General features: G+C 38.9%; 1 protein-coding gene across 5 annotated transcripts in view; it reads right to left on the bottom strand.

Moving 5' to 3' along the window:
• Positions 1-21,413, bottom strand: part of CTBP2 (C-terminal binding protein 2) — a 270,925-nt gene that overhangs the window by 98,468 nt on the left and 151,044 nt on the right. For all 5 annotated transcript variants that reach the window (XM_032225573.1, XM_032225572.1, XM_032225574.1 and 2 more), the window contains one exon: positions 1,815-1,983. In XM_032225573.1, the coding sequence (XP_032081464.1) occupies positions 1,815-1,872 (58 nt within the window). In that variant the 5' untranslated portion in view covers positions 1,873-1,983. The remainder of the gene's footprint in view (positions 1-1,814; positions 1,984-21,413) is intronic.

The following is a 21,413-nucleotide window of genomic DNA, read 5'->3' as shown; positions in this document are numbered from 1 at the left end:
TTAAACTTTTTAGTATTCTTTTAACTGTTTTTTATGTAAGCTGCCCGGAGTCCTTCGGGATTGGGCGGCATATAAATTTATTAAACATTCAAACATTTATTAAACATTCATTCTCAAATGCCATGGATTACTGAGTCACTATTGCAACTGTGGAATTGAGAGTTGGAGCTCTGTGCTTTCAAACCAATTCATGTAAAAAGATTCAGAATTTCAGAAGGCTAAACCAAATGCAGTTATTAGCTTATCCCTGGAGTAATGCTAAAATTAACACTGGACAAAACAAGTACAATGTTTTTCCCAGGTATTGCTTGCTAGTCTTTGCGAAAAATTACTTAGCCTGTTTACCCAAAAGCAAATGAGACATTGGTCCCCAAATAATCATGTGAAATGAACAGAGGAAGGTGTAAGAAAAAGAGATAATGGATATTGAGAGACATTAGCTATTGACAGAGATATTGACATATGGCCAAAGACACTGCTGCTAAAAATCATGAATAGTTTTGAAGATTATCCTGAAGTTCAGTCACTAATTGTTGACAGGGTGCTTATCCCGCGAATATAGTCCTTGTGCAGAGGTATCCGCAGTATCTAATGCTTCGGTCAAGATATCTAAATGCACACTGCATTGTCACAATGCAAGGTCCATCCTTTTTGTACATGCACGCAACATTGCAACACATATACAACAAAGGTGGAGCTTGCCCCCTAATGGCAAAATGCTCATTTCATTATTCCATGCCCTAAAATCTCTACAGATGGTTCACCGACAAATTCGTTCCAGTCAAATGCGCGCCGACAAAACCGTGGCGACAAAACCGTGACGTCAAAATCATGCGCCATCAACAAACAATACTGGGACGCGAAAATAACCTTATAACCCATCCACCCTAACTGGGCTTTTGACGTCGCGGTTTTGTCGGCGCGCATTTGACTAGCGCACATTTGTCGGGTCACGCTACAGATATTTCTGCAGTCTGTGATTCCTAAGTAGGACTTCTCCTTCTTTCTCTCTTCAGGTAGAGCCTTCTGTTGCTCATCTCTATATAGCATGTCCTTTTACTGCCTCTTTCTATCCCTTCTGGGCAGGCATACCACCCTCGTTAGTCCAAATCCATCTTTGTTGTTCTTTCTTTGGCCATTGTTATTTCTACTTGACAAAGAGAAGAAAGTGTGCGTACCGCATACTCCTGTGCGGAGGAGTAATCTGTTCGTGAGAAGAAATGGCTGGTACATTCAACTCAAGTGTCAATAAATTTTATAAATGAAGTACCTTATTTTACAGGCAATTAAGTTTAATCATCACATTAATTTAATTAATATAAATGTATTATTTTGTCCTAGCCCTGCCCTTTTTTAGAGAATGGTTTCTAAAAGATATTTATATTTGGCTACATAAGTTTATCACAAATGCATATCTATTGAAAGGGATCTGGTAGAATTAGAGCTGTAACAGTGCAATAAAAAAGTGAGAAAGCTGGGCAAAGTCCAGAATATTTGTCCATTGTTATAATATGTCTCTGTCTACTCTTCCTTTTTGAGATTTGTCATCTTAAATTCAGGATTGTCTTCTTTTCAGATAAAAAATGTGCGTGCATGGGAGAGAGCGAGAGAGCATACATTAATTACACTAACTAAATGCAGCTATTAGATGCAAAGATGTAACTGGGATGAAGCACTCTGTTCGTGTTGTTGTTTAATAAAGCCATGATTGCTGCACTTACTTTCTATCAAGTTCAACATAACTTAATGAGTGGAAAATATTCTGTAGATGTTATGAATATTTAATTAGAAACAAAGGTTACATCAAGGCTTACCTTCACAAATTCTGTCCAATCGCTGTCTCTTGACTTTATGTTTGTCCACAAGTGCCATTGCGCTACTGTGTTTTAGTTTTGCACTACTTTCTGAATCAAAGGATAAAGCAATCCCACGAGAACTTATGGAAATTCACAGTAGTCCAAGTGCATTACGCCACTTTGAATCCTGAAACAAGAACAGAATTGTAGATTGTTGGCCCTTGATAAAACAATAAATCTACACTGAAAACGTCTTCAGGGGCTACTTCTATTTCGTGACCCAACAAATGCGTGCCCGACAACAGCGCGCCGATAAAATAGTGACATCGACAGCGCGCCCACAAAGGCGCACCGACAGAAGCGTGATTAGGGTTAAGGTAAGGGTAAGGTTTAGAGCGTGCTTTTGTCAGAGCTCTGTTGTTGGCGCGCTTCTGCGCTCATTCGTCGGTGCGCTTTCGAACTCGCAGTTTTCTCACCGCAGTTTCGTCGGCACACTTTTGTCGAGCGCGCATTTGTCGGTGAACCCTTCTATTTATGTGATGTATCTTCAGTGCTTTTAGCCCTTGAGTTACGTAACTAGAAATTGAATTGTTTGGGACTTTTGGTGCCTTCATTGGAATTTGCATAATTACTACCCACACATACCCATATAGTCTCAAAATATGAGCTGTAACACTCTCTCTCTCTATGGTTTTGGATTTTATGTATCTAAAAGATGGAATTTGGAATTAATGCTTGGCTAGTGTTTTAGATTGCTGATCATTAATGAAGGTACAGCGCTAGTAAACATATCTGTTTTACAAAATGCATTGCCACATGGACAGAGAGAAATGAATCGGGAACAAGAACCTCACATATGCACGTACATAATCCATCAGCCACCTACTCAGTAGTGAACCCAACGAAATGCAAAGAGGTACAGGACTTAACTTTTTGAAAGAAGCAGAATTACTGTAACAGTTACATCTTCCTATACATATAAAGGTTTGACTTCTCTTATGAAAGATTTCATTTGTAAAAAAAACCACACACAACTGAACACAGGAGGGTCCTAAACTCCTGAATATTAAAGAGACAAAACAGATAAAAGGCGGCCTCTTTTCTTCTTCTTGCTTCTATTCATAGCATCTAGATAACCTATTGAATACATAAGCACTTTTGCTACCAAAATACACACTTCTTTGTAAGGTAATTTTTATACTGAAGTCTTATTTGCATCTACTGAGACGTGTGGCTGTGACCTAGTCAGTTAATTATAAGTGGCTGTATGTAACTACAGATGGCAGCATGTAGAACTTTTCTAGGATCTGAAGGTGTATAGTGTTGGACCTGGTTAATAGCAATAGCAGTTAGACTTATATACCGCTTCATAGGGCTTTCAGCCCTCTCTAAGTGGTTTACAGAGTCAGCATATCACCCCAACAGTCTGGGTCCTCATTTTACCCACCTCGGAAGGATGGAAGGCTGAGTCAACCATGAGCCGGTGAGATTAGAACCGCTGAACTGCAGATAACAGTCAGCTGAAGTGGCCTGCAGTACTGCACCCTAACCACTGCGCCCACCTCGGCTCATGAGAAACTGCAGGCACTATCATGTTGGCTAGACAAAGCAGTATTTCTTTTTTTTAAAAAAAAAATAAGCTTAAGTTATGGCAGAACACTTCTCTACTGGTGACAAGATAGCTTGATAAACATAGTAATCATGTCACCTCCTTGGACAGCAAAGGTGACTAACAAGTACTGGAGTGCATAACACCAGATGCCCCTAACAAGGCAAAAATCACGAAACTGCATCTCAGTTAATGCCATGCAGGAGAATTCAATACAGAAAGCAATTATATTTGGAAGAGTTAGCAGGAAAACAGAACAACGTAGTTGGAAGGGACTTTGGAGGTCTTCTATTCCAACCCCCTGCTCAAACCAGAAACCCTATAACAGACAAAAAAAAACCCTAGACTGTAAGAACTCAGTGGCTGTCAAAGCGAGCAGCTCACTGTCAAAGTGAGGAGCAGAGAAAAACTTAAAGAAAGAGTGCAAGATTGGAAGATGTGGACAGACCTGGCCTGTAGAATTGCCAAGAGTCGGACTTGACAAAGGATAGCATCATCATCATGATTGAAGTCACCAGCTGAGTTCAACTTTGAAAATGTTTAACCACATAACATCTTACATAGTTAAAATTACAATCCGCACGGATGGATGTGAAACTAGATAATCTTTATAGCCTTGATCAAGTTATTAGAACACTGAATGTGTTTTCCCACTTAATAATTCATTAACATATATTTTGGATCATTTAAAAATTTAAAAAAATAATAATAATTCCCAGGTAGCCCGGGAGTGGGCTATCTTTTGTTCTATTTGTCTTTCTTGTAGCTTCCAGTTCATATCCTTTTATACTTGTTAAGTATTTTCTTGATATATTTTTGAAGAAACTCAAATGCACAACACAAGTTTCTTAAGACTTTTGAATGCAATTTCTGAAAAGTATTTCAATCATATAGAGGGATTTAAAGTCCACTGGCTTTGGGCAGCTACAATAAATTTTAATATCATGAACAAAAAAATATTTATGTATGGTTCACCGACAAAAGCGCGCTGACAAAACCGCAGGGACAAAAGCGCGAGTTTGAAATCGTGCTGAAGAATGAACACAGAAGCGTGCTGACAACAGCGTGCCGACAGAAGCGCGCTCTAAAACTAACCCTAAAGGTAACCCTAAACCTAACCCTAAACCTAACCCTGAACCTAACCCTAAACCTAACCCTTAACTTAACCGGTTCACCGACCCTTACCTTAATTGTAATGGCGCTTCTGTCGGTGCACTTTTGTCGGCGCGCCTTTGTGGGCGCGCTATCGATGTCGCGGTTTTATCGCCGCGGTTTTGCGGGCGCGCTGTTCTCGGGCGCGCTTTTGTCGGGTCACGTTTATGTATTACATTTGTTTGCTGCTCCCTTCACCTTGGGTCTAACAATATTCAAAGGATATTCTAAATTAACATCATACTTTATTATACGCCAGGGGCAATCTTAGCTAACTTCCGTGTACATGTCTACCTTTTTTGGTAGGGACGGTAATGGAAATTGGGAAGGTTATACCAGGCAAGTTGGAAAAGTTAAAACAACGAACAAAAAAAGGCCTTGGACCAACATCAGATTTCAAGCAATCCTATATCAAACACATTAACATTTCACTAGGTAAAACTATCTTACTTGTGATTCAGTGAAAACATATACCTTCCAAGATGAGAAAGTAGTAGCAAGAGAAATGTGACCTAAATGTTGTGTATACAGCAATTGCATATTTGATACAGTACCTGATCACCTAATTAGATATTTATATTACAAAAGTATTTAGGGTTTTTAAATTAATACTTGCAAAAAGATTGGCAAGCAGTCATTTTGCAGAAATAAGTCTCTTCTCTAATTTCAGCTCCAGAGAAAAAAGGTGTTATCACCCAAACTCAAAATTCTGAAAAGAATTTTTAAAAGAATTTTTAGAAAATAAATGCCTGATTCTAGTTTATAAGGCTGAAAAGCAATTTACTGAGCATTCCTTCCTTCCAAAAGAGCCGAGGTGGCGCAGTGGTTAAATGCAGCACTGCAGGCTACTTCAGCTGACTGCAGTTCTGCAGTTCGGCTGTTCAAATCTCACCGACTCAGGGTTGACTCAGCCTTCCATCCTTCCGAGGTGGGTAAAATGAGGACCCGGATTGTTGTTGGGGGCAATATGCTGACTCTGTAAACCGCTTAGAGAGGGCTGAAATCCCTATGAAGCGGTATATAAGTCTAACTGCTATTGCTATTGCTATTACTTGCATCTTGCTCCTTGTTGTCTTCTGTAATGATATGTAAGAAATGACCTTGGGAAACGAGTGGAAGAAATGCTGCCAAGCCAGCGGTCAGATAAGAGATAGCGTAACCCACAGCTGCATAGGGTGGTTCAGGAGAAGGAGTCTTCCTAATTTCTCAGGCTATAAAATTGATGGCGGGAGAACTGTACTTTTAGCCTGGCAAGATTCTGTTTATGTAGCTTTACAATAAAGAAGAATTAGCCTAGCTGGTTGTGTTTCTTATCTAGTCTATCTGGTAAGGTTGACATTCATCTTGCAAGTCTGAAAATATAATTCTCTTGCTGTCAGAGCCCGAGGACCTAGGGAAGGTCTCTCCTGAGCCTCTTGGTCTGCCTTCTATTCAGCTGTGGGCTATGCCGTCTCTCCCTTCTGATCATTCCCTAAAAGTGGTGGGATTCTAAAATGTTAGTAACTGGTTCTCTGGCGGGTGGGCGTGGCCATGGTGGACGTGGCCTGCTCGGCATCCTGCACCACAGTGGCCGGTGAGAGTTTTCACCTTCCCCAGGCTCCAGAGGCCCTCCGTAAGCTGGAAACAGGCCTACTTTTGGACTTCTGGAAAGCCCGATTTTTGGCCTCCCGGCCCTCTGTGCTGCCCCTGCACTTACCTGCCATCCAAAACGGGATGTGTGGAGACTCCTGGGAGGGGCAGGTTGGGGTGGGCTGGGCCAGCGGGTCCTTCCAACTACTGGTTTGCCTGAACCGGTGCGACCCAGCTAAATCCCATCACTGTTCCCTTGGTAGCAACTCTTCAGCCTATCTTCCAAGGTCATTCCCACATACATAACACCTCCTAAATGCTTGGCAAACTTCCCTTATTTGAATATCAAAACATTTGTAATTCACAATTCAATTCATAGCAAACTTAATTTCTTAGCAAAGACGCACTAGGATTAAAGGTAACCTTACAAATTATTATGCACACATTAAGAGAGTTTCACATTCCAGTGGGAACTAAGCATCGCTAACAGGCATCAAATATCATTTATTGATTAAAAATAACTAAATATTGTAAGAAAAGAAACACTAGTACAGTATTTCTGATGGATACCATGGCTCACTGTTCTACCTATAATATGTGATACATATTAAAAAATAAAGCACAAGTGTACTGCATGTGGCATTGGATTATGTAAAAGTCCTACATAAAGTTATGTAGAGGTTAAAGGAAAAATCTCCTTTCCTGATTTAAAAAGTAAGCTAGATGAGATATGTTTAGTTTAGTTTAATAAGATTTATATGCCGCCCACTCCCTTGGGACTCTGGGCGGCTTACAGGCAGGGTAAAAAGAAACATTTAAAAATAAAAAATAAAAGGTACAATTATTAAAATTCCACATCATGCATTCCGTCTAAGTGGGGCTGGATATTAATCAACAGCCCCAGGCCTGCCGGAACAGCCAGGTCTTGGTGGCTTTACGGAAGGCCGGGAGAGTGGTAAGGGTCCGGATCTCTACGGGTAGATCGTTCCGCAGGGCCGGCGCAGCTACAGAGAAGGCCCTCCCCCGGGGGGTCGCCAGCCGGCATTGTCTGGTCGACGGCACCTGGAGGAGGCCCAATCTGTGTGATCTTGTTGATCATTGGGAGGTAAGTGGCAGGAGGCAGTCTCTCAGGTAGCCAGATCCTGAGAGGTGTGTCTTTTGTGTTCTACACTGTAACTAAGTCAACTAATATTGTCAAATAAACAATTCCATTGCATCTTTGATGAAAGATAGGCTCCAAATGACTGCAGTGAGGCGGGTATTTCATATATTTTCCCACCAATCATACGGAAGAAATTCATCTACATCTGTTAATGTTCAATGCATCACAATCAATTTAGACACCAGGCTAGAAAGCAGGCAAGGTGGCACAGCAGGCAAGGGTGCAGTACTGCAGGCCAATTCAGCTGACTGTTATCTGCAGTTCAGAGGTTCTAATCTCACCGGCTCAAGGTTGACTCAGCCTTCCATCCTTCCGAGGTGGGTGAAATGAGGACCCAGACTGTGGGGGCGATATGCTGACTCTGTAAACCGCTTAGAGAGAGCTGAAAGCCCTATGAAGCGGTATATAAGTCTAACTGCTATTGCTATTGCTAATTGTGAGTTCTAATTCCGCCTTAGTCATGAAAGCCAGATGGGCCAGCCACTTTGTCTCAGCCCAACCACCTTACAAGGTTGTTGTTGTGTAAAAAATAGGAGGAATAAAGTGTTTTCACTGACATGTTTGCTGCCTTGTGTTATTCGTAAAAAATAATAAAGGTGGTGTGCGAGTGTGTGTCTGTGTGTAAAATAAAACATTTAATCCAGCCTATATTTTTATCTGATTGCTTCTGAGTCACTGGTATATTTTGATGTTAGCAGGGATTGTATTCATATTCAAGGATATGATTTTTTGTGTGACTTGGTCATTATATATTGGCATTTTCAGAATAGTATTTTTTGCTGCTTTTAATAATGCAAGCAAGAAGGCTTAAATATGCTACCAAGGACAGAATATAATCATTGTGTTTTTCAGAAGTCAAAAAGCACACTCCCTAGCAGCCACAATCTTCATTGTTTTCTTTAGCACAACATCTCAGGAGAAGAAAAAAATAACTTCAGACTTCCAGAAACAATATACTATTAATAGTTAACAAATGCAATACAATCGCATTTATGGGAGGGATCCAACTATTACGAATCTACTACTTACCAGGATTACAATTTTATGGAGAATATTGGTATTATTACAGATGGTTATCAATTATGCATCACATTGATAGTATAAAAAACAACAACCAAGAACTGAATTCTGACTGAAATGAGATGGACAATTTCCTGGTACTAAATGTCCAATTTCCCAGCAATAGAATGGCAGCATAATCACAGAGATTTATAGTAATAATTAATTGATTTTTCGCTCAAAATGTGAAGATTCTAAAAGCATGAATCCCATTCTCATTAATAATTAATCCCACATTTTAGAAGTACAAAAACCCTCTGTATTCTAAGCCACGAAGCTTTTAAAAACTGAAAGCTCATGATATTATTTCTCACAAAATGGGAAGGGATCCCCTTGCATTCATAGCAAACGAGGATGCTACATAAATAAATGGAGAGAATTTTCTGTGATCGATTCTTCTCCAAAAGATGGGCAGGTAGTAGGGCCAAAAATAAAAATGGCAGCTATTAGCACATAAAGCATAGATGTGCTACATGCATGCATACAAATGGAGCAAGTGTCATCTTAACTTTTTCGATCCCGCCATTCATTGATGGTGCTCCAGATTTCTCAGTTTAATTTTAACGTTTTTCTAACGCAGAGGAAGTGTCAGTCCCTGCTTTGCTGCTGCATTGAAACGGGGAGGGGGGGGGCATGGTATTTGGGAAGGGAATAATTATGTACTGGAGGAAGATTCTAGACGCTGACCTGACCATCTTACTGCGCATGTGGAGGAAGTGAGTTTCCCGCCGGCATTCCATCCTGGTGATGTTTTTTGACGATATCTCCCACCTGACAGTTGGGTGAATTATAATTGGACTATGGACTGGGGTGCCAAGAGGTGGGGATTGAAGTATACATGATATTCTTTGCTTTCGCGCCTAATTAACCAGATTCAGCTTAGCTTTGCTACTGTTCGTTTATCATTAGTAAAAGTACACTTGATTTCAAACAAATGGAGTTGAGTGGTTTCTTTCCTGATTATTAAATGAAGTCGCACCCAACGGGAAGCCAATAGAAAAAGGACAGGTGGATATTCCTCTGGATCAGATTGAAGCTATGCTTCCGCAAAAGTTTCTTATCATTTATTCTCCATGTATTGTTCTCTAAATACTATAAGAATTTTGACATCTTCTTCCACTTGTAATGTTCACGTTTCACTTAATTTCTTTGCTTTTTTCATTTTTTTCCCCCAGAGAAAATTTCCCAAAAGACAAAAAAGTTTCAATTTTTTTTGACTGATAACACTAAAGTACAAGCATTTTGCACCTGGAAGCAGCCTTAGACTAGGTACAAGAAACTAATGTTGTTCTTCAAAGCTGACTGTGAAAACTAGGGGTACTTAAGTAGTTATTTTGAAGCTTTTTCTTCCTTAAATTCTGCCAGTTTACACTATCAAACCATGTGGGATCCAATAAGAAAAAGACAACAACCGTCACTTATTTGCAAAAAATACAGAATGACGTTGTATTTATCGATTATAATTTTTAAGTAACAAAATTGCAATTGATTCTGCTAACCATCATTCCTCTTGATATAATAAAACATTAATTAAAAATTTCATCAAGAGCAAAAAAATTGATAAAACATTTTAGCAAAAACCCGCAATTGCATCTTGATGACTGTCATTCTAATTAAAATAAAGTCAACTTTCTCCTCACACTAGAGTAACGCAATACAATTAAGTCACACATCCCAATGGAGGCTGTGTTGCATCAGCCAAAAAGAAAACCAAATTTCTACTTACACCAGAGTAATGTACTGCCCTACACCTAAGTGCTTCTTTGGCGATGAAAAGTGAAAAAAGTTTCTCGCCACATCAGAGTAATATAATTCAATGAAACATGCATTTGTCTCAGTCCAAAGAAAATCACTAGTAAACGTCATGGCCAGGAGCAGTGCTATGTACTTATCACTGTCATTACAAGAGCCACCATCTCTACTCACTTCTTTTTAGTGCTCATTAAAGGGAGATCAACAACTACATGAAGAAAGATTGCTTCTGGCCTCCAGTAATTGACTAGGATTAGCAACCAATGTGACTGCATACTTGTAGTTCTTTTTCCAATACCTTTGAACTAGAACAAGAAAAGGAAGGATGTATTCAGTTTTACCATCAGCACGACCGGTTCACCGACAAATGCGCGCCGACAAAACTGCGCCGACAAAAGCATGCCATCAACAAACGACATAGTGGGACGTGAAAACGACGTTATATCCCTAACCCTAACCACGTTTTTGTGGGCGCGCTTTTGTCGGGCGCACATATGTCAGGTTTACGATCACGACCTATGTCTGAATTTCTTGCCTTTGCTCACCACAGGATAGACTCAACTTGTGTTTCTCTACTGTCTGATCAGGCTAAGGGCTACATAGGCCCATCAGTGCTTTCTAAATTATTAAATCCCAAAGTATAAATATGTTATTGCAGGACGAGTGGAGGCTTTGATTTGAAAACAAAGGAAGTGTTTTGCTGTGTAAGGGGCACATCTGCATCTGCTTACTCCAAAGACTTCCAGTAGTTGTAGAAGGCAGTCCTCTGATCATAGGAAAAGACACAAATATTTTTACAAACTATGGAAAAACCGACTATTTCACATGGTACAATGCATTTTTCCCTTTAAAGCACAAAACCCAACATGGTTTAATAATAAACTGTAATAGCAAACAGAGCCGAGGTGGCGCAGTGGGTGGAGTGCAGTACTGCAGGCTACTTCAGCTGACTGCTATCTGCAGTTTAGCGGTTCAAATCTCACTGGCTCAGGGTTGACTCAGCCTTCCATCCTTCCGAGGTGGGTAAAATGAGGACCCGGATTGTTGGGGGCGATATGCTGACTCTGTAAACTGCTTAGAGAGGGCTGAAAGCCCTATAAAGTGGTATATAAGTCTAATTGCTATTGCTATTGCTAACTGCTAATAACTTTGAACCATGTAGAATCAACTTCTTAACTCTCAAGATTCTTTTTTCTATTATGTATTAAAAATGGACTGTGATTAATGTGTGTGTGTGTAAACATACACATATATAGAATATGTGTATGGATATACAGTATTTATTCCTTCTTTTGAGAAACTTCCATTGGAATTTCATTTTAATGTATGTCATTGTGCACATAAAAAAGTGACAATAAATGTTATCTTGTTATTCTTATTCTTATTATAAGACAGTACTTTCAGGCACCAGAAACTTTGCTGGGTTACAAGCAGAATAGCTGGTGATGTAATTTCTGGGAATTATATCCAGCCCAATCTAACGGATCTATCTACTCATCCACCCAATATGTGGACGTGGTCTACATCAGGGGTTTCCAACTCCCGGTCTGTGGACTGGAATCGGTCTGTGATGTTAGGAACCAGGCCAGGCAAGTGAGGGAAGCCCCATCCACAACTACAACTCAAATTAATTTAGTCTATCATCATTCTGATCATCATCAAGAATGTGGGTTAGACAGCATCATCACCAGATGGATTTGTAACTGGTTGACCAACCGCACTCAACATGTAGTCCTCAATGGAACTGCATCTATATGGAGGGAAGTATGCAGTGGAGTACTATAAGGCTCTGTTTTAGGCCCAGTATTCTTCAACATCTTTATCAATGATTTGGATGAGAGAATAAATGGGGAACTCATCAAATTTGCGGATGACACCAAGCTGGCAGGAATAGCCAACACTCCAGAAGACAGGCTTGAGATACAGAAGGATCTTGACAAACTTGAACATTGGGCATTATCTAAGAAAATGAAATTCAATGGTGAAAAGAGTAAGGTTCTACATTTAGGTAACAAAAACGAAATGCACAGGTACAGTATAAGTGGTACCTTGCTCAACAGTAGTAACTGTGAGAGGGATCTTGGAGTACTAGTGGACAACCATTTAAATATGAGCCAGCAGTGTGCAGCAGCTGCCAAAAAAGCCAACACAGTTCTAGGCTATATAAACAGAGGGATAGAATCAAAATCACGAGAAGTGTTAATACCACTTTACAATGCCTTGGTAAGGCCACACTTCAAATACTGCATTCAGTTTTGTTTGCCACGATGTAAAAAAGATGTGGAGACTCTAGAAAGAGTGCAGAGAAGAGGAACAAAGATGATTAGGGGACTGGAGACTAAAACATATGAAGAACGGTTGCAGGAACTGGGTATGTCTAGTTTAATGAGAAGAAGGACTAGGGGAGACACGATAGCAGTGTTCCAATATCTCAGGGGTTGCCAGAGGGAGTCAAACTATTCTCCAAGGCACCTGAGGGTAGACCAAGAAGCAATGGGTGAAAACTAATCAAGGAGAGAAGCAACTTAGAAATGAAGAGAAATTTCCTGACAGTTAGAACAATTAATCAGTGGAACAGCTTGCCTCCAGAAGTTGTGAATGCCCCAAAATTGGAAGTCTTTAAGAAGATGTTGGACAGCCATCGGTCTGAAATGGTATAGGGTTTCCTGCCTAGGCAGGGGGTTGGACTAGAAGACCTCCAAAGTCCCTTCCAACTCTGCTATTGTATTGTATTCTTAGTGAAGCCAGATATGTGCCGAAGGAAATTTCAAGAAAACATTCAAGGGGATATAAAATATATAACATATTCATTACATCACTGAGCATTTAAAAATTCAATAAAAACATCCACATTTACACAAAAATATAATTTAATAACATTTCCAATGCCAGACTAATCCTTTGGTGGGGGGGAGGAACGGACACTTTTGGTCTCAAAAAAACAAACATAAAGCAGCATATTACAAAAACCATGAACTTCCGGAAGCGTTTAATAAAAAGGACACATCAGCAATATATATTCCTATTAAAAAAGACACTAGAATGGTGGAGCTGAAATTTTCATTGGCTATGAATTATCTTGAATTTTATAAGCTAATATCAACAATTATGAATGATGAACTGCCCCTGAAGAGTGTTCGGAGACTACAATTGGTCCACAATGCAGCCGCGCGAGCGATACTGGGTGTACCGAGATACACCCATGTTACACCCATCCTCCGCGAGCTGCACTGGCTCCCCATCGGTCTCTGAACACGCTTCAAGGTGCTGGTTATCACCTTTAAAGCCCTACAGGACCTGGATACCTACGAGACCATCTTCTGCCACATACCTCCCAGGGTCCGATAAGATCTCACAGGGTGGGCCTTCTCCGGGTGCCGTCCACTAGACAATGTCGTCTGGTGGCTCCTTGGGGGAGGGCCTTCTCTGTAGCTGCCCCGGCCCTATGGAACGATTTAACCCCAGAGATCCAGACCCTCCCCACTCTCTCGGCCTTCCGAAAGTCTACTAAGACCTAGCTGTTCCAGCAGGCCTGGGGCTGTTGACCTCATGAACGAGGTCCAGCCCCACTAAGGTTGAGTGCATGATGTGTCTTTTTAATTTGTTCTCTCTCTATTTTAAATTTTTTAGTATTCTTTTAGAATTGTTTTATGTAAGCCGCCCGGAGTCCTTCTGGATTGGGCGGCATATAAATTTATTAAATCTTGAATCTTGAATCTTGAACAGGGCCTGGCTGAGTTGCAGTTATCCAGTACAGTGTTTTAAGAAACGTAACCATTTAACTCATGGCATCTGCATCCTGCTGTAGATTATGGACCATTTTCAAGCTTAGAACTGCATCTGTTTGACAGGTCCATGATTAGACCATGCAATAATGAACATATGATTTAAAGCCTGCTAAAAATGCAACGTGCTCATAAAAGTACACTGTAATTTAAAAAAAAAAAATACTCATCAAGCCGCATAAACAGATAGAGACACATAACACTTCATCTAAGAGAATTTTACATTAAATACCCATCTGAAAATAACTCAAAAGTAATACTAGTAAATGTACTAAATACCATTAAAAGCATAGAGAGAAATCAAAATGGACATGCAGTTTCAGTACAAGTATTTGACTGCGAAGAAGGATACACATGGGAGAGAAACTGTAATTCTTCTGTCTTTGGCAAGATTAAGAAACAAATGAAGTGATTTACATACAGTAATTGCATATCCTTGCTAGTCCCCGGCAGTGTCTTTCAAAATGTAAATTTTCTGAAAGTGCTTGGACATTACCCTAGACAAGTAGCTATTTATTTATTTCACATAAAAATTACTTAATCACGACAATATAAAAAGAAGTTTAAAAAACTCATTGCTAAAATGTATTTCAATGACTTTTTAGAAATATATGTTAACCATCTATTGGCCATTACAGAAAACAAAGAACACCAAAAAAAGGATAATAGAGGGGGAAAAAAGTCTTTCTACCAACACAACTAATATATTTCTTGGTAACATATGTTCTTTGTAAATGCACTTGTAATTCTAAAGAAGAGGGGCCCATATGTTGTTCAAACTATAAACTCTTCCAATTGTAATTCATGGCAATTCCCGCCCCCCTCCAATCATTATCTCTGTTTTAACAGTTTCTGTCTTTCTTATGAGTTTTTTCCTTAGTTGTTTACTCTTTGTGGTTGGAGTAGCATATAAACCAAAGTATCTAAATAAGTAAGACAATAAATAAATAAAACATCAGTGTTCTAAATTACTTTTGCCCATTTACAACTCTAGGCTTTGTGCCTACCACGGCTGAAAGAATAAAGACATTTTAAACTGAGGTTCAAAAGAAGCACTAAAACAATTCACGGACTCTTATATTTACCCAAAACATTCATCAAGTTTTTGTACAGGTATGGCACTGTTTTTGTTCAAAAGCATACACTTGTTAAATCACCTCCAACATAATGTAGGCGATTAACATATCCTCTGGAAGGGGTTATGGAATGCACTTAAACTATCTTCAAAAAATATAAATTAAATATAAATTAATGTACCACGGGATGTCACAGAATCTACTTGAAGAACTTGATCAACATTTACTGATTAATTTTGCTTTCTTATTTTTAGATTGCTTGTTCTCTTGTAGATCCAGATGGTCCTCCTCCAGTTTAGATTATGCTGTTTATTGAAACAGCCTTGGTTACTATATTGCATTATAATATGTGTTGTGTGTGTGTGTGTGTGTGTATACATACATACATACATACATACATACATACATACATAGGTGGGTTCTTACCAGTTCGCACCTATTTGGTAGAACCGGTTCGTCAAATCTCCCGAACCGCTTAGAAGAGGTTCCACCAGTGGACCCGTAAAGCAGGCCACACCTACAGAAGAGGTTCCAAATTTTTTTGAAACCCACCACTGGAACCACTGCAATTTTTAAGTTAGTAACACCTTTAAGTGACTCTGGCTTCCCAATTGACTTTGCTTGTCAGAAAGTCATAAAAGCTGATCACATGACCCCGGGACACTGCAACTGTTATAAATATGAACCAGTTGCCAAATGTCTGAGTTGTGATCATGGGAATGCTGCAATGGTTTTAAGTGTGAAGAACTGTCATAACAGCACTTGTTCAGTGCTGTTGTAACTTCGAATGGTTACTAAATGAACTGTTCCTAAGTCAAGGACTACCTGTACAATGCTCTCTCATCCTGTGGTATTGAAAAATGGAAACGAAAAATGAAATTGCATTCACACAAAGCAAGAAACTTTTTTCTCTTTTTATATTGAGATTCTCTTTTTACATTCTTTTAGTAACAAAATAAACTTTACTAAGATACCCAAAATATGACAGATCTATTTTGGGCCCCCTTTTCAGGAACAATAGCATTAACCAAATGACTGATTTTATGAAGATCTGTAATGTTGAAGGGATTGAGTATAATGGTTGAAAAAAATAATTACAATATAAATAACTTTTATATTGTAGGTTAGTATGGCTTATTTCCAGGTAAACAGAACTAAGTAGCATTCTTGAAATTTCTGCAATAGCAATAGCACTTAGATTTTATATATCATTTCACAGCCCTCTCCAAGCAGTTTACAGAGTCAGTATATTGCTCCAAACAATCTGGCTCCTCATTTTACCAACCTCAGAAGGATGGACGGCTGAGTCAACCTTGAGCCGGTGAGAATCGAACAGCCGAACTGCTGTCAGTCGGCCATCAGCAAATTTAGCCTGCAGTACTGCATTATAACCACTGCACCACCAGGGTTTTTAGACACTAGCTAATGTAAGTGAAAGACAACACAAAATGTAATTTACCATAAATGTAATCCCATAGTTTATACGTGACTTTTTCTTGATAAATTTGTCATTTTGACACTGACAGATAAGAGCCGAGGTGGCACAGTGGTTAGGGTGCAGTACTTCAAGGCCACTTCAGCTGACTGCTATCTACAGTTCAGCGGTTCAAATCTCACCGGCTCAAGGTTGACTCAGCCTTCCATCCTTCCGAGGTGGGTGAAATGAGGACCCAGACTGTGGGGGTGATATGCTGACTCTGTAAACCGCTTAGAGAGGGCTGAAAGCCCTATGAAGCAGTATGTAAGTCTAACTGCTATTGCTATTTATGAAAACTGGGAAATTTTTTGGCAACCTCAAACCAAAATATAATGAGTTGCTTTTATCTCAATTTCTGTGGGCCTAGTCTACTATTTTTTCCTGAGTGGTTTCAAACTTTTAGGGTATTTTGGGATTTAAGATTAAGCAGTTATAAGTAGTGATAGGTTCTACTTGATTTAATATAGCTTTGTTGTTTATAAAATTTGTTGGGATAATTTACAAAATTTTGCCTGATTTCCAGCTCTTGTTTTATGACTTATAATATTCATGCAGATGTGCATTTGATATTATGTACAGATCTATAATTTATTTACATTTACTTTCATCTTCCTCCATCTCCATAGCATAAGCATTGGCAGAAACCTTTGTGGAAAGTCTAGGTTCTTTCCAGTGAATATGCTTAAGCTGTAGAAATACTGTGTTTTATTACAGCCAATGATCCAAAATAACACTTAAATAAATAATAAAACAAAGACCACAAAGAAACAGAAATAAAACTAAAAAACAAAGCAGTCAAGTCTTACCAAGTTCTGTAATATAGAAGTAAAAAAATGTGCAACATTTCAAGGAATTGTATCAGTTGGGTAGATATTAAAAAGTAAATATAAAAGTGATTCTGAATTGTCTAGTATTTTAGCTAGTGAAGGAATATACTGTAATACAAAGATAATGTTCTAGAATTAAGACTGGAAAGCATACAATGGTTTCTCAAAAGTTGTTTCAAAGCAACCGACCACAAAAATTGTTTCAAAGAAGCTGGGAGGAACCCAAGGAGATAAGATCCCAACCAAACCACAGACCACAGAAATTAGTTCACGATAACAAACAAAAACATTCATTTAATATGCTGTGAAGAATTATATGAAAGAACAGAGCGGCTTTTTGAGGTGGTGTTAGAAAATAGAATTCATTATAGCTAGGATTGTAAACAACTTTCAGCAATTAAGACATGAATGCTGTTTCACAGGTAAACAGTATGCCGTAAAACAAAACTAGATTGGAGTGTTTATACAAAGTGAATAAAAACATCCACTACATATTTATCCTGAAATTCTTTGTTGCTCAACATATGCTCTATAGACTATATTTAGTTGTGTGCCAGCACTTATCATGGATGACTGGGATTGCCTCAAGGGACAAACAATTCGGCATCTCTCACTCCGCGATACAAAAAAAGACCCAGAAACCAGAAATTCAACATGGCAGGAAACGACTCTCTCATTAAGAGGGCTTTTTCAGTACAATCAAGATATGACAACTTCATTCTCAGGCTGGCTTTTAGCTCCAAAGAAATGGTCAAACCTAAGACCTGGTGCAGGAGGGGGAAAAAACAAGGCAATTTTTCAATATTTCTCAGCTGAAAATAAACTGCCAGGAACTTCCCTCTGAGTCTTGCGAATCACAACCATTAGTTTTCATTTTTCACAGAGGTGGTCGCGGAATAACAAAGACGCTGGGGAAAAAAGGCTGCGGCTAGAATGACGGGGGAAGTAATATTGTTAAGAATCAAAGATGAAAACTACAAGGGAGAAAAGAAGTAGTAAGTCAGTTCCTGCACTCTGTTGGAGGAAGCAAAAATGCTAAAGGTTAAACATCAGTAACGTATTTTAATAATAACCATACTTTCTCTTGGCTGGAAATAAAAACCTGTTCTTTTTACTGAACTCCAGCGCAGAGATGAACAATATTCTTGGAAGGTTCTTTGACACAAGGTCACAGCTGAAACACACAAGTGAATGAAACATCCTACGGACTACGGCACTTAAGCTGGAACATCTGTTTCCAAATTAAAAGTACAAGCTGCCAATCCAGATGACCACTAAAGAAAGCATCATCAAAAAGTTACAGAACATTGCAACCGGATGCCCCAGATGTGATATATTGGCTAATCTCTTATAAATTATAATAAAACATAAGCACATTGTGATATTTATATAACAACACAGGAAGCACAATTATTAGTCAGTTTAGAAACCAAATTGTGTGTTTTCATCTTTCACTCATGGGGAGACTTATTATCCCCAGGTTTTAAGGAGAAAAGAAAAAAGAAACAAGGAACTATGCAATATCTCATCTTTGAAAGCTTGTATTTATTTAGTGCTTTGTGAATGAATTATTCTATCTAGTTTGAAAGCTAAATGTAAATCAATCCACCCTAAAAATAATATACCTAGGGATTGTTATGAAATATGGCAGGAAATAAGAAAGTAAAATCCAGTGATGACAAATTAGTTTTTCCATTAAACAAATGTCGCTGTTGAGGTCATTTAAAGCACCTACAGAAATAGCGTAAAAGACCTAATGGATTTATATTACTTTATTGTAAGTCTTTAGAGGCAGGTTAGGTCAGACAAGATGCTTCAAGAATGATCAGAATTCTACTCTATTGAGATAGCTGGTCACTAATTTTGAATCCTTGTTTTTTTTCTTCCTTTATTATGACAGAAAATGAAAAGGCATAGAGAGTTTGAGTTTTTTCCTAATGTTTTCTTAATTTCCTGGGCTTACAGGTTTTTGTAACCGTTGCCACATGATTTCTACTTTCCACAAAAATTAACATGTTAATTGATGAGCCGAATATTAGCTATAACAATAAATTGTACAAAAGCATTCAATATGACTCTTGCAAAAGCTCTAAAGTCACAGAAAATTCACCTGGAATCTTTCATCATCAATAAAGGGTGTGTGTGTGTGTGTGTGTGTGTGTGTATATGTGTATGAGGACTTGGTATACAACAATGGATCATACTATGAAAACTTGTAAAAATTGTGAAAGATTGGGAATTAATTTTTTTTTGCTTGATGTTAGTTCCCCCCTTTCTATCACACATGCACATATACAATACAATACAATACAATAGCAGAGTGGGAAGGGACCTTGGAGATCTTCTAGTCCAACCCCCTGCCTAGTTAGGAAACCCTATACCATTTCAGACAAATGGCTATCCAACATCTTCTTAAATACTAATAGAGATGGATTCACATATCACACTAAGCTATTGCATTATCATGGTTTGTTGACCAAGTCAAAATATATGGATTAATGTAACAATCTCAATCGCAAATCAAATATAATACAGATAGTCACAACTTACAAACATCACTCTTGAGTGCCTCAGAAGCTGAGAATGTTTTTAGTCCATACAATGTTGTAATTGCAAATACAGCCATTAGGTTACCTCTGATATTTATTTCATAACACAGTGTGTTAAAAAAAACATCATCATCATCACCATCAATCAGCTAATCCAAAAACCAATAGCTGCTTCCTTTCAATTTTCCCAAATCAACATCTTTTTTTTTCCTGATTTTAAAGTTAGGTTTCTCCAAAAAGTCAATTTAGCATAGGAAAAAAGGGGAAATCCTATTAGACAATCCATTCTATAACTTCCTGATTGTTTCCAGAAATTAGAGTTTTAATATATTTAAATCCTAATAATATCCCTCAAAACAAAGGTGCTAGGTACATGTATTCCAAAGATGCCCAAATCGAAAATAACTGTTTGTCTTTCATTAAACGCCTCGAAAGTCCAAATCTGTCTTGAACATGTATCAAGCCTCTCTCTTCACTTCAAAGTGAAGGGAAGAAAACACTTTGAAAGTGTTTTCTGCAAAAATTTACTGGAGCCATAGGAGATGCCATTAAATAAGAATAACCATATTAACCACATATAGTCATGTGCCTCTTTGACCATTAGAGGGCATTTAATACTGTAGTGTGGGTGGACTAAGACAGTTTACATGAGATACTGTATATTTGCAAGCTTGGGGAAAAGAGGAAGGGGAGGAAGAAAGGCATTTCCATCAACTTTTATTTATTAATTGTCAGTCCTCAACATTCCATATGCTATGCATTTAAAACAAAAACACAAAAAAAGCAGAAGGGTGGAAGAACAAGGACAAGAGGAAATAGCCATGACATATAAAAAGATTCCAGCAAAACGCCTCTAAGGCAAGAGGCACAATGTTCCAAGCGGCTTTCTTCCCAACCTCCAAATGCTATTAAAGCCCATTCATTGTTAATCTCAAAAAACAGCACATTAAATTTTTAATTTTTCAAAAATGATTAACCGTGGAAAAAAACTGTAAACAATGTCATGGCACTATTATCTGCTTCCTGAAATGAAGGTCAGAGCTCTTTTATCGCGCTTTCAGTGATGAGGAAAGGAAAGCTGAACTTTCGAACTGTCAAAAAGATAAGCCATGGCCACTTACATTCAGACAGTTCTCTCTCATTATTAATGTATACCAAGCACAGAGTCAATTTGTCTTAAGATGCAGCTGGAGAGGACTAAAGGCGCATCCATTCACTTCTCCTAGGTATGAAATGGTTTACAGGATAATATCTCCTGTTGAAGGAAAGAGTGTATTTATCTCTTTCTCTCTCACGTTTATATACAGACATCTGGATCAGGGGTGGGTTTCAACCGGTTCGCGGCGGTCCCCGCGAACCGGTTGGTCGGCGAACCCGGAAGTAAGTAACTTCCGGGAACGGCGAAGGGCCCCCCCGCCCGCCCGCGTTCCTTACCCGGTTTTGACGAGTTCTGCGCTTCCACGCATGCGCAGGACGCATACAGCGCCTGCACGATCCTCCAGGAGCAGCTGGAGCATCGCACAGACGCTAGTACGCATGTGTGCGCTGCGCGTGTGCACGAGGACGCCGCCGGCCTCGTTCCAACCGAACCGGTTGGAAC

The sequence above is a fragment of the Thamnophis elegans genome, chromosome 10 (genome assembly GCF_009769535.1).
Source record: "Thamnophis elegans isolate rThaEle1 chromosome 10, rThaEle1.pri, whole genome shotgun sequence".
NCBI lineage: Eukaryota > Metazoa > Chordata > Lepidosauria > Squamata > Colubridae > Thamnophis > Thamnophis elegans.
The sequence above is the reverse complement of the archived record's forward strand: the minus strand, read 5'-3'. Positions and strand labels throughout refer to the sequence as shown.